The sequence below is a fragment of the Ipomoea triloba genome, chromosome 12, assembly GCF_003576645.1.
Source record: "Ipomoea triloba cultivar NCNSP0323 chromosome 12, ASM357664v1".
NCBI classification, from domain to species: domain Eukaryota; kingdom Viridiplantae; phylum Streptophyta; class Magnoliopsida; order Solanales; family Convolvulaceae; genus Ipomoea; species Ipomoea triloba.
In genome coordinates, this window is record NC_044927.1 from 2,697,856 (window position 1) to 2,712,286 (window position 14,431).

General features: G+C 32.9%; 3 protein-coding genes and 1 long non-coding RNA gene across 5 annotated transcripts; 2 read left to right on the plus strand and 2 right to left on the minus strand.

Moving 5' to 3' along the window:
- Positions 1–1,801: 1,801 nt before the first annotated feature.
- Positions 1,802–4,536, minus strand: LOC115998681. 2 transcript variants are annotated; one of them, XR_004093945.1, is made up of 4 exons: positions 4,376–4,536; positions 3,339–4,168; positions 3,188–3,263; positions 1,802–2,373 (listed from the first exon to the last, which is right to left on the minus strand). XR_004093945.1 is itself a non-coding variant. In XM_031238309.1 (3 exons), the coding sequence occupies exons 1-2, from the start codon at positions 4,506–4,508 to the stop codon at positions 3,378–3,380; spliced, it is 924 nt and encodes a 307-aa protein (XP_031094169.1). In that variant the 5' UTR covers positions 4,509–4,536; the 3' UTR covers positions 3,067–3,263; positions 3,339–3,377. The 2 variants fall into 2 exon arrangements, 1 of the variants encoding a protein (XP_031094169.1); XM_031238309.1 differs by lacking the exon at positions 1,802–2,373 and having other exon boundaries at positions 3,067–3,263.
- LOC115998820 (heavy metal-associated isoprenylated plant protein 37-like) lies at positions 1,921–3,030 on the plus strand. The gene is made up of 3 exons (XM_031238479.1): positions 1,921–1,959; positions 2,057–2,132; positions 2,246–3,030. Exons 1-3 carry the CDS (start codon positions 1,921–1,923, stop codon positions 3,028–3,030), a joined length of 900 nt encoding a protein of 299 aa, XP_031094339.1.
- Positions 4,537–5,016: 480 nt separating the features above from the next.
- On the plus strand, positions 5,017–5,966 carry LOC116000024 (uncharacterized protein At1g66480-like). Its single transcript, XM_031240012.1, has 2 exons — positions 5,017–5,217; positions 5,297–5,966. Exon 2 carries the CDS (start codon positions 5,319–5,321, stop codon positions 5,817–5,819), a length of 501 nt encoding a protein of 166 aa, XP_031095872.1. The 5' UTR covers positions 5,017–5,217; positions 5,297–5,318; the 3' UTR covers positions 5,820–5,966.
- Positions 5,967–9,390: 3,424 nt separating this feature from the next.
- Positions 9,391–13,185, minus strand: LOC115998037. Its single transcript, XR_004093827.1, has 3 exons — positions 12,908–13,185; positions 10,187–12,821; positions 9,391–9,734 (listed from the first exon to the last, which is right to left on the minus strand). It is a non-coding gene; the product is annotated as an uncharacterized LOC115998037 (long non-coding RNA).
- Positions 13,186–14,431: the final 1,246 nt, after the last annotated feature.

Consider the following 14,431-nt stretch of genomic DNA (forward strand, 5'->3'; position numbering starts at 1 on the left):
TATATATATATATATATATATATATATATATATATATATATATATATATATATATATATATATATATATGTTGCACCAAAATAAAATGTTGATGGATTTAATTGCTACTTTAACAATTTTAGGTGCTTAATTGATTTTTCAGGCAAAATTTGATGGCCTGTTTGACCATTTTTCTAAAATGCTTTTGATTTGTTCCAAGTTATGGCAATTTATAATTTTATATTGTGGACCCTGGTCCAATACGCAGAATTTGACTTCATGATGTACATAATTCATGTTCATAATGCAGAAAATTCATGTTCATAATACATCTACACATAATTGTGGACCCTAATCCAATACATAGAATTTGACTTCATAATGCACAGAATTCATGTTCGTAATATACATACACATAAATAAAGTGTAATGAAAATGAATTAAACACTTGACATAATACAAAGAATTCATTTTCATAATGCACAGAATTCATGTTCATTATATTGTGTTTACGTGTATGTGTATTATGAACATGAATTATGTATATTATAAACATGAATTCTTTACATTATGAAGTCAAATTCTGTGTATTGAATCAGGATTCATAGTGCACTGTGGATCCTGGTCTACGATATAACAATTGCCAAGTTATAATGTGGGTAATTAACTTCAGCCCATTAGAACTTAATTGGAAGATTTTATTATATTAAAGCCCAGTCCAATATTGGACTATGGCCCAATTGGAGCCCAATAATCCTTCTTGTCTTGGATACCAAGAGTATCTTTTTTTTTTTCTTTTTTTTTTTAAAATACAATTAACTCTATTACATTGGAGTATCTGTTCATCAATACCAAGAGTATTCTTTTTCTTCTAAATAGAAAATAATAAGGGGAAAATATTAATTTTAAACTTTATGTTTAGGTGAAAGTTTTTTGAAGAAAAGGAACATATTATATTAAATCAGTCTAGAGCTCATAAAACTCAGCGGTTCCTCACACCATACAGAATGAGCCATCCACGATCCATCCGGTTTTGTTAGGGAGTTGGCGGCTTGACTTTCACATCTACATATATAGCTAACCTTAATTATTTGAATCTAGGTGATATAGTTGTTCAATCTTTCAATTTTAGGTGTTTACGTTTTTTGCTCGACTTTTCCGTGATTGCTTCCTCAATTATTTGTAATTGATTATTTTTGGCTCTCGTTTTCCATTCATCATTCATCATATAAGGAATGTACAATCGAGTTTAACAACTAAGTCAAAGATTCTTTTCAAAAAAAAAAAAAAAAAAACTAAGTCAAAGATTGAAGTCCTTTTTAGAGTGTAATAAATACTCCCTAGGACTTAAGATATGAATAATCAAGTTTAACTCGAGCTATATAAATTAAAGTTTATGTAATTTTATTAATAAAATGTATGCATTCAAAAATTATATTAAGAGTTTTATGACATATAAAAAATTAAAAGTAATAATTATACAAAATTGTTTTTTTTTTTAATGTGGAAAATGAAGTATTGATTTGACAATGAACAAAATGAGATTGGAAAGAGTACTAATCTTTCTTGGAAAAAAGAAATGTTTGGAACCAAGTAGTTTTGATGTAACTAGGATCCTTTCACACACAATGCCTGATTCTGAAATTCCTATAAGTCGAGCTGTCAATCAAAAATCTCTGACCATTGGTCAAATCACACTTTTCTGGTCCCTCCCACACAAACAAACACTGACATTTTCCAGTCTTCTCTGTGTTGTAAGAGGTACAACAATTCATGTTATTTGAAGAGAAAAAAAAAAAAAAAACTTAAAAGAAGTTGAGAATTAGTGTGGCAAAATAATGTAATATCATTGCAGTATAAACAAGCTATTCTAAAAGTAGGGAGAAGCAATACACCCTTCATTTGCCAAAAGAGAACAAAGCAACTAAACCACTGCTAGCAATGTCTGCTATTGATGAAATTGAGTTTCTGAAGATTCAGGTCACACTCACATTCCCTTCCTTTATACAAAGTTATGCCCATCTTCACTTTTCTCATTTGCCTCTCTGATTCTGTCCTTTTCTTCTTGTTTTTGCAGACCCATGTTCTCAAAGTTCAGATTAACTGTGTAGGGTGCAGGAAGAAAGTGAAGAAACTCCTCAAGAAGATTGAAGGTATGAAACCTTCTTGTTCCATCTTCCATGTTCTACTTTAGTACTCCTAAAAAAAGGCCATTCTTTGGTTGCCTAAACTATAGTGTTGTGTGGGGTTTTTACTTTTTACTCAGGGGTTTATCAGGTGAGCATGGATGTTGAAGAGCAGAAGGTTACAGTATCTGGGAATGTTGATGCTGAAATAGTGATCATGAGGCTAGTGAAATCAGGCAAACATGCAGAGCTTTTGTCCCTGCAAGAACTGGCAAACCAAGAAAAAGGATCTGAAACCCAGTACAGAGATGGGGACTTCCAGAATCCAGAGCTCCTCAATGGTGATTACCACAACATGGAGCTTCTTAAGTGGCTGAGTGATGAAAACTACCAGAACCAAGTTCACAGCCAAATCAACAGTGTCAGGGCATCCAAGAGACAGCCTATGTTACCCCAACTCTATGAGAGTCTGGGCAATGAAAAGCCATTTAAACAGAGTATGGCATTTGAGTCCCAGGAAGGAGAAAGAGACAAGAAGTTTTCTACAACTATGGAGATGGATAATAATCCACATGTACATCAGGATTATGCAAGCATTGTGGGAAGAAAGGAGAATTCCATGATGGATTCCCTAGGTCCCAAATCTAACTTTCCCTATTTTACTACTATGGAAGGGAAAGAACATGTAGAGTTAGCTGGTCAACAATTACAATATCATTATCCACCATACAACATGATGAATAACATGCAGGTGTACCAGTACAGGAATCCATCTCCCATGACAGTGAACCCCTATATGCAGAGAATGCATGCCATCGACAATGTGTACATGCATCAACCAAGGATGGTGATGGATCATAAATTTGATATAGTTCCACCTATCAGCTACTGGCAGAACATGAACATGAATAGCTACCATATTTGAGTAAATTGATCACCCCGGCCTAGTTCGAGTCTGATAGACTATCAATAGCAGTAACATTATATTATATAAAGCATCCTAGTTCGAGTCTGATAGACTATACATAGCAGTAACATTATATTATATAAAGCATCAGTCTTTGGGTGTTTATTGTACCTACCAAGTATTCTCAAATTAAAGCTGAAACACTTTTCTGCATTAAATTCTACAAATGCCAGCTCCATTTCTTCAGTCACCTTAAAGAGATAGAGAATCAGGGTTAATGTTTGTTGAAAATGGAATGATCAAAGACAAGGATAGGACATTCATACCTACAAAAGTTTGGATGCCTAGAAAAGGCTACAGCTTAGCTAGCGCTTCCGGGCTTTTCTACGTCTAGATTCTACCTTCTGCCACTTCTTTCTCGGTACCACTTTGCTCTTCGGTTTTAACTTGAGTTCGGGAGAGAATTTATAGTTTGGATCTCTCATGCGAGCTTGAATGTCCTTAAAAAACTGCATATTCAACTTCCTAGGTCCCCCCTGCCTGAGTTCAGCATATTCTGGCCCTGAAATGATGTTCTCAAAAGCCCCAATTAGAATGTCCAGATCGCTCATGACCTCCCACACATTGGTGTATCTACCATCAGGTCCTTTCTTCAATTTCTTAAGGGCATTTTCAACTGCAAGCTTCCTAGCTTGCTTTCCGGGCGATAACTCTTCTGGTTCCTCCTCGTCTTTTAAAGCCTCTGAGAGCGTTCGATACTTTGGCTTTTCATCAAACTCAAACAGTTTATCTATATACTCATCACTCTTCTCGTTCGGGTACGCTTCTGTAGGAATGTCATCATCATCATCTCCTTCGCTACCAGTCCACAACGTCTTCTCTTCATCACTACCAGACCACACACTTCTTAGTTCATCACTGTCATCTGCATCAATTCGATCTGAGTGTTCTTTAGCTCGCTGTTTGGCCTTTCTGATTTCCTTCTTCAAAGAACTCGGTCCATTTTCGGGCTCACTCTCGTCCTCACTTCCAGTCCATAAACAGTTATCCTCATCTTCCATTTCTTTAGCCCAAGTTTTCCTGAATTCCTTGGCTCCAGGTACACGACCCTTAAATAGATCATAGTAATGTCTACTGCGAGCATATGATCTCGATGCTGCAATAAACAAATGGACAAAGCATTACTAAAAACTTCAGGCTATATTTTCTCCTTCATCAAGAATCTAAATGCTCTCATTCAATTAATACACACAGTTGAAGCCAGGGTATAGAAACTGCAGCTATTCAGAGAGTAAAAAGTTTCCATTTTTCTGTGAGGAAAATTGACAAACAGGTAATCCGCGTTCTGAAAGAGGCCGCAAACCTTGGGCTTGAAGGAGATGGGAGAAAGCTGAGCCATTACGAAACGGATTGCCTGCATTGGAGAATCCTTGACTTGTGGCGATTCTGAAGATGGACGGAAGCCATGACAATTGATAGAGCCTTCTGCCCATCATTTTTGGTTTTCCGCCTAACCAAGCCTTTGCTAGTCAAGTTTCACAACGTTGTATATACAATTGTGTATACAATTAAAAAGAGATAAATCTTCAAAAAAAAATTTAAAAAGAGATAAAAGGAATCGGTGAAAAATAGGATTTAATCTCATTCATTAATTCAGTCCATTCTATTTAATAAAAAACTTGTTGACATTATGATAATTTTGTGTAAGTTATTCACACGTATTTTATAATTATAATTGTTATATTGTGGATCAGAATTTATCATGTGCACATACAATTAATACATCATATAATTACAGTTAATAAATAATGTATATATTACAAGTAACATATTATATATACTTATCCGTTATGTAATTCACTTTATCTACAAGTATATAATATATTAATTGCAATAATATAATTTGGACTTTATTTTGTATCATTGTCCATAATGTAAGGTGTATTGTGTTCCATCATCCATGGTGTAATTTGCACATATTTTATATTACTCATGCAGTTGAAAATCAGTTGAAGTGGAGGCCAGGCGTGCCAATTCCCACTGCAAGCAGAAAGGGCTCCATCTCATCGGGGACCATTTAACTTTACTCTCCCACTTATGGATTTCTGCAAAAGCTAATCATGGCCGATCCTTTTGAAAGAGAATGTAAGGCGAGAATACGAGGATAATCTGTGAATCTCCGTCTCCACTTCTTTGCAGTTTAATGTAAGTGGGAATCTCCAACGTACGCACCACATATATCAACAATAGATTCATGCTAATTTAGGTTAAAGCGTTTGTTTAGATTCAGATTCAGAGCAGAAAAAATGGGGAACAACATTGGAGGAAGCAAGACAGCCAAAGTGATGAAGATCAGCGGCGAAACGTTCAAATTAAGAGCAACAACCGCCACAGCTTTCGACGTTCTCAAGGATTACCCAGGCCACGTGTTGTTGGATTCGGAAGCGGTGAAGCGTTCCGGGATAAGAGCGAAGCCGCTGGAGGCTCAACAAGAGTTGAAACCTAAGAAGGTTTACTTTCTCGTAGAATTGCCCAGGTTTCCGGACGAGGAAAGGGCGGTGACACGGGTAATGTCTGGTAGTGGTGCTCACGTGAGCGCAAAGGAGCGGCTCGAGTGTCTGATGTTAAAGCGGAGATCAATGTCTGATGTGTCGGTGGCGAGGCAGGGCTCCGGCGGCCCTGTTCAGGTGAAGATGAGGCTGCCTAGGAATCAGGTTGAGAAGGTGATTGGAGAGAGCAGAGATGAAGCCGAGGTTGCTCGCAAAATCTTTCATCTTTGTCTGCAAAACTCTGATGATATATGCTGATCACTATTATCTTGTGTAATCGGACAGAGCATCTTAACGAGATGTAAATTATGGTAACTCAGCTAAACATATAAGGAGTATTAGATTTGTTAATATATATTTCTTGGAATTCTAATTAATTTTGAAAATTGCCCATTGATTTTATCACTTTGTTATCCACTTATAATCTTGTTTAATAAAATCCTTAATTATAAAATTCTTACTTATTCTAATCTTTTGTTAATATAGCTATTAAATCGCCATAAAGTTTAAGGACAATTAAGTAATTTTAATAGTTTTCTCTCTCTTTGAGCTTCAAAATAGTGTTTTTATTGTCCAACTGAGGTTGTAGATAATCTACCAAAGATTACTATGAGAAAAAGTTGTGATTGATTGGGTTTGATGCCCTCTTAAAGAGGTCCGGAACATGGTGCGAGAGGAGTAACTCTTCAGTTTTGACACGGAAAACGCTAGTGTGAACAATCAATAATTTTTTGGGGGCGAGTAAACCCCGTCTAATTCCTCCTATTCAAAAAAGTAGTACTTGTTTTTTCAAATAATCTCATAACAACTATAATTGAAAGAGAACTTGTAGTCCCTTTTGCCTAGATTTGGAGAAAGGAAATGAATCCTCCATTGTCTAGGAGTAGTATTATTATTATTACTATTTTAATTTTTAGTTAAGGTGGTCAAAACAGTTTTAACTTTGGAAAAAAAAATACTATATGAAGGTGCAAAAAAGAATGGAAAGCATGGAAATGAGTTTCCAATCTTCAGATTTGATGGTTGTTTAATGTAAAAATTAAAATATGTAAAAAATTTATAGTTAAAAAGTTTATTGAGTGATATTAAAAATCCGAGATGATAATAATAAAATTAGTATAATCTATTCATCATTTCAAAAAAAAAAAAAAAAAAAACTCTTATTTAGCTTTCATGAGCATAATAATTTCTTGATTGCAAGCTTGTTGCATACTGAATGATTTCAACTGTTTTATTCTCCTCCGGTATCATGATTCCATTTACAAGAAAAACCAAACAAACAAACAAGAACACAAACATATACAGAGGTGACTAATTAAGATTCCAGCAGGCACATATATAGAGCTGACTAATTATAGTTAAGATTCCAGTATAAGATTTCCATTGGAATCATACGAAATCTTGCCTGAAAAATCCCAGGGTCGACATTTTTCGCCTTTAACAATCGTCTTCTTCCATATAGCTTGATCATCATCATCATCAAGACGATCCAACACTTTGTCTTCATCCTCATCATCCTCCACTTTTCTCCAAGATATCATTTTAGACATCAAAAGAGCCTTGCTGCTTATACCGCTACGAAGTTTTATCGGCTTCTTGTCGCCCAGCTTTCCGGTCTTCTTCCCCGTTTCCCTCCGTGACGCCGTCGCCGGCCTGTTAGACCCGCAAAACAAGGCTGAAATGGAAAAAATCGCCATGCCAGTAATAAACAGGTGTGATGATCCTAGTTCTGGCAATTTTTAAGGATTATATTGAGAATTGGAATGAAACAAGAGTTGAAGGTGGTTATAAATGGAAACGTATGGAATGGGAGAAAGAAGGAGCAGATAGAGCTGACTTAACACTGTGGAGAAGACTACCGAGTGAGAGGCTTGACTTGACTCACAATTGCAGTCTTCGCCGAAGTTTCTGTTAGAATATAGTGCAACAGTTAGATTTTTGGATGGTAGGTTATAAATAAAGACACATGATCGAGCTCTAGTAGTCGTATTATATTGCAAAAGTTATGTTAAATCCTATGTAGTGGATTTCTTGTGTACATCACGCACCATTCCTCTCATCTAATGGGGGAGTATGGAACGATTAATTATCATGATTTATCCTTCCATTATTTTGTCGAGTCAGAGGATGGGCCCTGAGGTGATGAAATTTCTCTTTGTGAGCAAATATGAAAAAAATTAGCTAAAGAAAAGATTTGTACATCATAAAGAAACCTCAATAGAGATAAAAAACTTGTTCCTCGTTAGTCTGAAATCAATATCTGCATTTGGGGTAGCACAAAGTGGGTTTGACGAATTTAACATATTAGAGCGAATTTGACCCATCTTTATTTACTCCTAGCCTAAAACATGTTAGGAGTATAATATTTCATCTTTCAAAATTGAATTGCTGATCATAGACCACCCTTTTTTATTGCAAATTACACACTAATTACTGCTAATCTGTTGTAGATATTTCATCTTCAAAATTGAACTGTTGATCATAGACGACCACCCTTTTTTACTGCAAATTACACACTAATTACTGCTAATCTGTTATAGATTTTCTAATTACAGTTATTGATCATGGTCCATTGGTCATAACTCATAAAGTAATGACTTGGGATTAAAAGTTGAAATCCACTATCGTGTAGATCAGACTCGTGGTTGACCCGTAAAGTTTGGTGTAAAGAAGATTGTATGACTGAGTAAAAGCTTGAAAACCAAGCAATCTTTGTTGACCACCCTTTAAAAAAAATTTACCAGCCAAGTTTAATTAGTGTGTAGTTTGACATTTTTTTTTTTCTAATAATACCAGCAGAAAACCGCGCAAACCGCCGTGGGCTTGCCTAATAATAAAGTCATGATTATTATATTGAAATATTTTTATAAAAAAAAATCTACTATAAATCTAATAAGAGCCAATAAAATTAAAGGAAATTAAAAAATATTGATTCAATTGTTTGTTAGAATGAATGATTCATATTATTTTGATTTTAATATTTATTATTATTATTTTTCCTACTTTATTATTTATTATATTATTTAATATTCTTAAATACCTCATGCATTCCGCTAGTATAAAATTTAGTAACGGAATAGTTAACTATTTATTATTCTTAGCATACTCATTGATTCCCATAAGGAATGTCTTAGGTTCGAACTTCATCCCAATCAAAGTTGACATAATTGTTAAACATATACTATGAATATGTTACAATGTATTAAAAAATACAATATAAAATTTAACATGAATTTTGGTCAATTAATTAGCCAAATTGTATACATAACATTCAAAGTTGAGTATCAAAAATTACAAATAAGGAATCTTAAAAATCATTTTCTTGCATTTTTATAAACAAATCTGTGTTTTTTTTTTTTTTTGCCTTTTTCGTTTAATTAATCCTATTTTGAATATTTAGAACAAAACTTAATATTTTAATTATGATTTTTTCATTATTAGGATTTAGGAATAATTTAGATTATTATGGTATTAATATTTTTTCTGTATTTTTATTATGGTACAATTGTATATTACTTTATAAATATTGTACTATTATTTTTTATCGTACAAAATTGTTGTTACATCATTAAAGTTCTTATGGTTTTTAATGGATCGGACCACTATAAAACTGAATTGATATCAGGTAATGGGTACTAAAAGTGTATTGAATTAATAAGGCACTACATGGCCCTTGAAATAACACAAATAGACTGCAAATGTATCCTTCTATCTAATAAAGCCATAAGATTTCGGCCAATCAAATGGCCCCATTTTCCCGCCCACTCTAAACTACGCCGTTTTGGTATTATATTTTGTTTAAGGATCAGATTTGTTAACCACCAAGATATTTACGTTAGAATTAAATACAAAATTGATTCATAATAATCTTTTGGGATTCCCTAAGTTATTGGAAGTTGTTACAAATTCAAACTCTAAATGAATACACGGCAAACCCAACAGATGTAAATGATCTAAATTTAATTTTACATATTAAATTAAATATTACATAAATATAAAATATAAATACTGCAAGCCGTCGGTATACTCAGAATTGGCGTTTCAGTATCCGATGCAATTAATGGTTGAGTCTTTGGGAACTCTTCAGCCACCAAATCCTTCTATAAAACACCTTCTTCAACCCTTGCAAGTCATATTAGCCCTGTGCATACAAGGAGAGCTATCCGAGTTCGGCTGGTCCGAGTTGAAGCACCACAAGCAAGAGCAAAGGATGCATTTTTTCACGACAAAGAGGTAATGTTAATATCACATTTTCACACGTATTATTTGTGGATCCTAATGATCTATATTGTTTTTTTTTCTTGAAAAAAGAATAAGCTTGAGAAACTGCAGAACATTAGATATAGACTGCCCATAAAAAATATGATAAATTTCTATATATGGTCCTCTAAGTTACAAATCATGAATAAGATATCTAAATTTTCCTAAAGATACATGGTTACCTTTAAATCTTTCAGGTTGTACTCTAATATCTTTTATTTTTGTTCTCATAGTTCTCTTTTGAATCAAAAGTCAGTTTATTTTGTATTTAGTCAAGAAATAAGAATGATAATGCTGAAGGGATAAACTACCATTCTGGGCAAGAGAAAGAGAGAAAGAAGCTTTAAGGTACAATGTAATATTACCTGTTGTTGTAGCTTTAAACTTCTTATAATGCATTGACTTTGTCTTTTTATTTTTTGATGATTTTGAGCTTGGATTTCCATATGTGACTAACTGCACAATGGAGGAAAATGGTTAAGCTGCATAGGCCATGTTGGGAAAACATTCATGATGAAGTAGACAATAGCTTAAAGATTATGTTGTGTTGAGGCTAAGGATTGAGAACACCTGCACATTTGGTAAGCTTTGTATCTTCTTTTAACTCTTTTAGTTTAAAAAATAGTATTCTAGAAAATTTTTAACATTTTTTGTCTGTATGGCACTGTGATACATTCTCATATACCAAGACCACATGGAGCAGCTTAGGTGATCGATGATGATTTTAATCAGGTAAACAATTATTGTTGAACTGTTATTGTTGAATTGTTGTTTTTGGGCAAGTGTTTTTATGTTTTTGATTGAATAGCACTGTGTGAGTGCTATTAGACAATTGGTGGTGACAATTTTTTAGACTAATTTCACCATTACATTGGTGAAAGTTTTACCAGTATCCATATCTACTTGCTATCTTATGTAATGAAATCCTTTTCCTATTTGTACTTGCTATATCTTCTGTGTGCAGGAAGCTTATAAGGATGCAATGCAATGGAAAGCAACCAACAAGACATTAGGAGGATAAAGTGATTTTGCAAGATGGGCAAGAATGTATACAATTCAGCAATAGTTTGTAACAAATTAGTTTAGGATAGTGAACATAGAGATATCTGTACATGTAACTATATTTAATGCACTGCTATTTTATACTTAAGGAACATTTTAATGATATATTTGAAAACTAATCTCAGATGCATCCTAGCAAACATGTTTTAAGTTGTGTCATTATATTTTTATCAGTACTATTTTTAACAACAATTTGCAGTTCAAATTCATAACTATATCAATTTGCAATAGTAGTAAGTAACACAAACAAAGTAAGAAAGAAAATTAAATAATTAAAAACAAATAAGATTTGGATTCTGGGAAAAAAAATTGAAGTCTAAAAATCACTTTAACCATTTAAAAAAAATAGATACAAACACTCCTTTGCAATGGTAAGTCAAATTTTGTAACACAACATCAACTATAACTTATTACAAAACATGAAGAGTAAATTACAATCTAAAACTTAGTGAAATTATAAACACTAAGCCCTTTGGCTTACAAGTTAATATTTTAAAAATATAAATACCATTAAGTAACACAAATAAAGTAAGTGAAAATATTAAAAACAAAAATAGATTTACAGTCAAGTAAACAAAATTTAAGTTTAAAATTCACTTTAACCATTTTCAAAAAAAAATGAATCTTTCCTTTGCAATGGTAAGTCAGATTTCATAACACAACATCAACTATAACTTATTACAATCACCCACATTCAATTACAACAATCTAAAACTTAGTGAAATTATAAACACTAAGCTGCTTGGCTAACATGTTAATATTTTTACAACAAATAAAACACCATTGTTTAGTAAAAAAACACCATTAAGCTGTCATTAGTAAAAAAAAAAATCATGAACAAACGACTTTGTTCTTTAGCTGTTCCTTTTTTATGCTAAATCAGAACAAAATTTAATTTCGAGTCATAATATGTTAAAAAAAATTGAAGTTTTTTTTTGCTTTTTGCAACATTTTACCGATTTGAGAGCAAGACTTATATATTTGTGTTTTTTTTTTAAGTATTAATAAAGACAAACTTTTTTCAAAAGTCAATATAAAACACCATTGTTTTCAAACAGATTCTCATTTCATTTCATTTCATTGAAACAATTACACAACAGTAGCTAATCTACCAAATACAGCATCTTAATTTACTGTAAATCTCATATTACACTGATTTACATTGAAATGAGAATCTAAATACACTTCTACTACAAAATATAGTTGTACTACTTTTTAATACACAGGAAAAAATAACCTCTAACATGTAAATACAAAATAATGTACTGAAACCAAATCAGAGCTTCAGCATTGGCCCCAAACTAAACAAAGAACACTATTTTGGTAGAAAATGTTTCTACTGCTCCAAATGTGGCACTGTACACATAAAAACAGATAAAAACATTTAACCTACCAAATTGTATTTTGGTATGTAAGATGTGAAAAGGGAATCCATGAGACCATTATATTATTACCAATGCAGAATGCTAAAGCAGGAGTTTAGCATAAGATGTGAAAAACCAGTCAATCAACATAAGGAATGAAAAGGTATAATACAAGCTAAATCTGCTAATTTGTGCTAGAGATTCATAGATCATGCTAGAGGTTTTCTAATAAGATGTGCTAGAGATTATGCTTGATAAATTGTTTTATGGATTAAAAAAAAGGTAATGTTCTTATCTAGGCATTCTGTTCACAATCCGTGTCCTACTATGCATCCATTAAATCGTGCAAAATGGCTAATAAAATAACGGAATCCAAACCTAGATGAGGGAATATCACGAATGAACAAAGAACATAGTTTTTCACGAATGAACAAAGAACAAAGAACATATAAGGATTTTCAAATAAGTTGAAAATACTTATCTTTTTAGGAAGATCATCTCCCTTTCGAATTGAGTTTTCACCTTTGAGATTATTCTGCATGCGCACCTTGACTTCGTTTTAGTATCTTTCTAACTGTATAGTTGTTGATGTTGGTAGCCGGTTAGATAACAGATGGTTAGATAACGGATTTATAAATGATATAATTAAAATAAACGTACCTTATACTATAGAATCTTTGTTCCAAAGCCTTCATATATGATATCTGGAAATCGCAGAGGTTATAGATACAAGGGTATGGATATATTCTGGAATCGCTCTCTGGTGTTCAAATGGTGGAATTTCTAGCAGATTATGAGTAATTTTGGGGTTAGGCAAACACTGATTCAGGCTTTAGGTGGATGGTTTTGGCTTGGCTTCCATTTCCGTTGCTCACCTGGGAGGAACCGTACAGGGAGGGAGGAAGGGTTAGGACAGAGGCGCGATGGAGACGACAGGAATTAGGTGGGGGAGTCGGGTTTGAGGCGGGTTCTTTGGTATATATATGGTGGATTTTTGGATCGGGTTTGGGCTTTAAAATTAGGCCAAGATGTTGGGTTTTAGATAATATACATAATAATATGTATATAGATAGATTGGCCCAGTTAAATTGGCATGGTGCACTGTTTAATAAAATTCTGGTAAATTATTGTATGGACCATGATATACATAGCTGTGTGGATCATGAATATATGGTACATTTTTAATTATGCTAAAATTACATTATTTTAATTATTTGAACAATCATTAAAAGTTTAAATTTAATTATAAAATTTAATTATTTGTATTACGATACAATATTTTAATTTTATTCCAATGTATTATTCATTGTACATATTAAATTATCTGCTTAATTATAATTAGAGTTTATTACGAAAATGGTCCCTCGACTATTGCAAAATTACCAATTTGGTCCTCGACAATTTTTCGTGCCCAATTAAGTCCCTCGACTTTGAAAATTTTAACCAATTTGGTCCTCCGTTTATTTTGCCGTTAAACATCCGTTAAATCGGGACCAAATTGGTAATTTTGCTATAGTCAAGGGACCAAATTGGTAATTAAATTTTCACTGAAATGGTCCCTTGACTCTAGGAAAATTACCAATTTGGTCCCTTGACTATAGCAAAATTACCAATTTGGTCCCGATTTTAACGGATGTTTAACGGTAAAATAAACGGAGGACCAAATTGGTTAAAATTTTCAAAGTCGAGGGACTTAATTGGGCACAAAAAATTGTCGAGGACCAAATTGATAATTTCGCAATAGTCGAGGGACCATTTCGGTAATAAACTCTTATAATTAAAATAACTTTTAAAGATAGAGATAACGTATAATGGAAAATAATTTGAAAATTTTTAAAATGAATAATCAATTTAAAATATTGAATGAAATCATCAATATCAATTTTAAATTATATATATACACACGCATACCAAATCTATTACCCATATCAACCCCAAATGTCTCAACGTTTTGATTTGTGCCGACTCACTAAAATTGTAATTCAATTACTCATATAAAAAAAAAGTACTCTTTATTCAACTTTTAATATAGTTTATTATTATTAGTAATTTCCCATTTTAAAGTGTTCTGGTGTACCAAACCATTCCTTTTCCTTAAAGGTTGGATCTCCAATAATGTTGTTGAGGAATATCGACCATTCGATTGGTCTTTGTAATGGAACACGATTGATTGTCACCAAGTTA

What these genes read in the sequence shown, in the direction of transcription:
- LOC115998820 (XM_031238479.1), top strand. Translation starts at nt 1,921, where the DNA reads ATGTCTGCTATTGATGAAATTGAGTTTCTGAAGATTCAG. An exon ending in TTGAGTTTCTGAAGATTCAG is followed by an intron (nt 1,960 to 2,056) that starts GTCACACTCACA and finishes TTGTTTTTGCAG; the next exon opens with ACCCATGTTCTCAAAGTTCA. An exon ending in ACTCCTCAAGAAGATTGAAG is followed by an intron (nt 2,133 to 2,245) that starts GTATGAAACCTT and finishes CTTTTTACTCAG; the next exon opens with GGGTTTATCAGGTGAGCATG.
- LOC115998681 (XM_031238309.1), bottom strand. Translation starts at nt 4,508, where the DNA reads ATGATGGGCAGAAGGCTCTATCAATTGTCATGGCTTCCGTCCATCTTC. An exon ending in CCATCTCCTTCAAGCCCAAG is followed by an intron (nt 4,169 to 4,375) that starts GTTTGCGGCCTC and finishes TGTTTATTGCAG; the next exon opens with CATCGAGATCATATGCTCGC.
- LOC116000024 (XM_031240012.1), top strand. Translation starts at nt 5,319, where the DNA reads ATGGGGAACAACATTGGAGGAAGCAAGACAGCCAAAGTGATGAAGATC.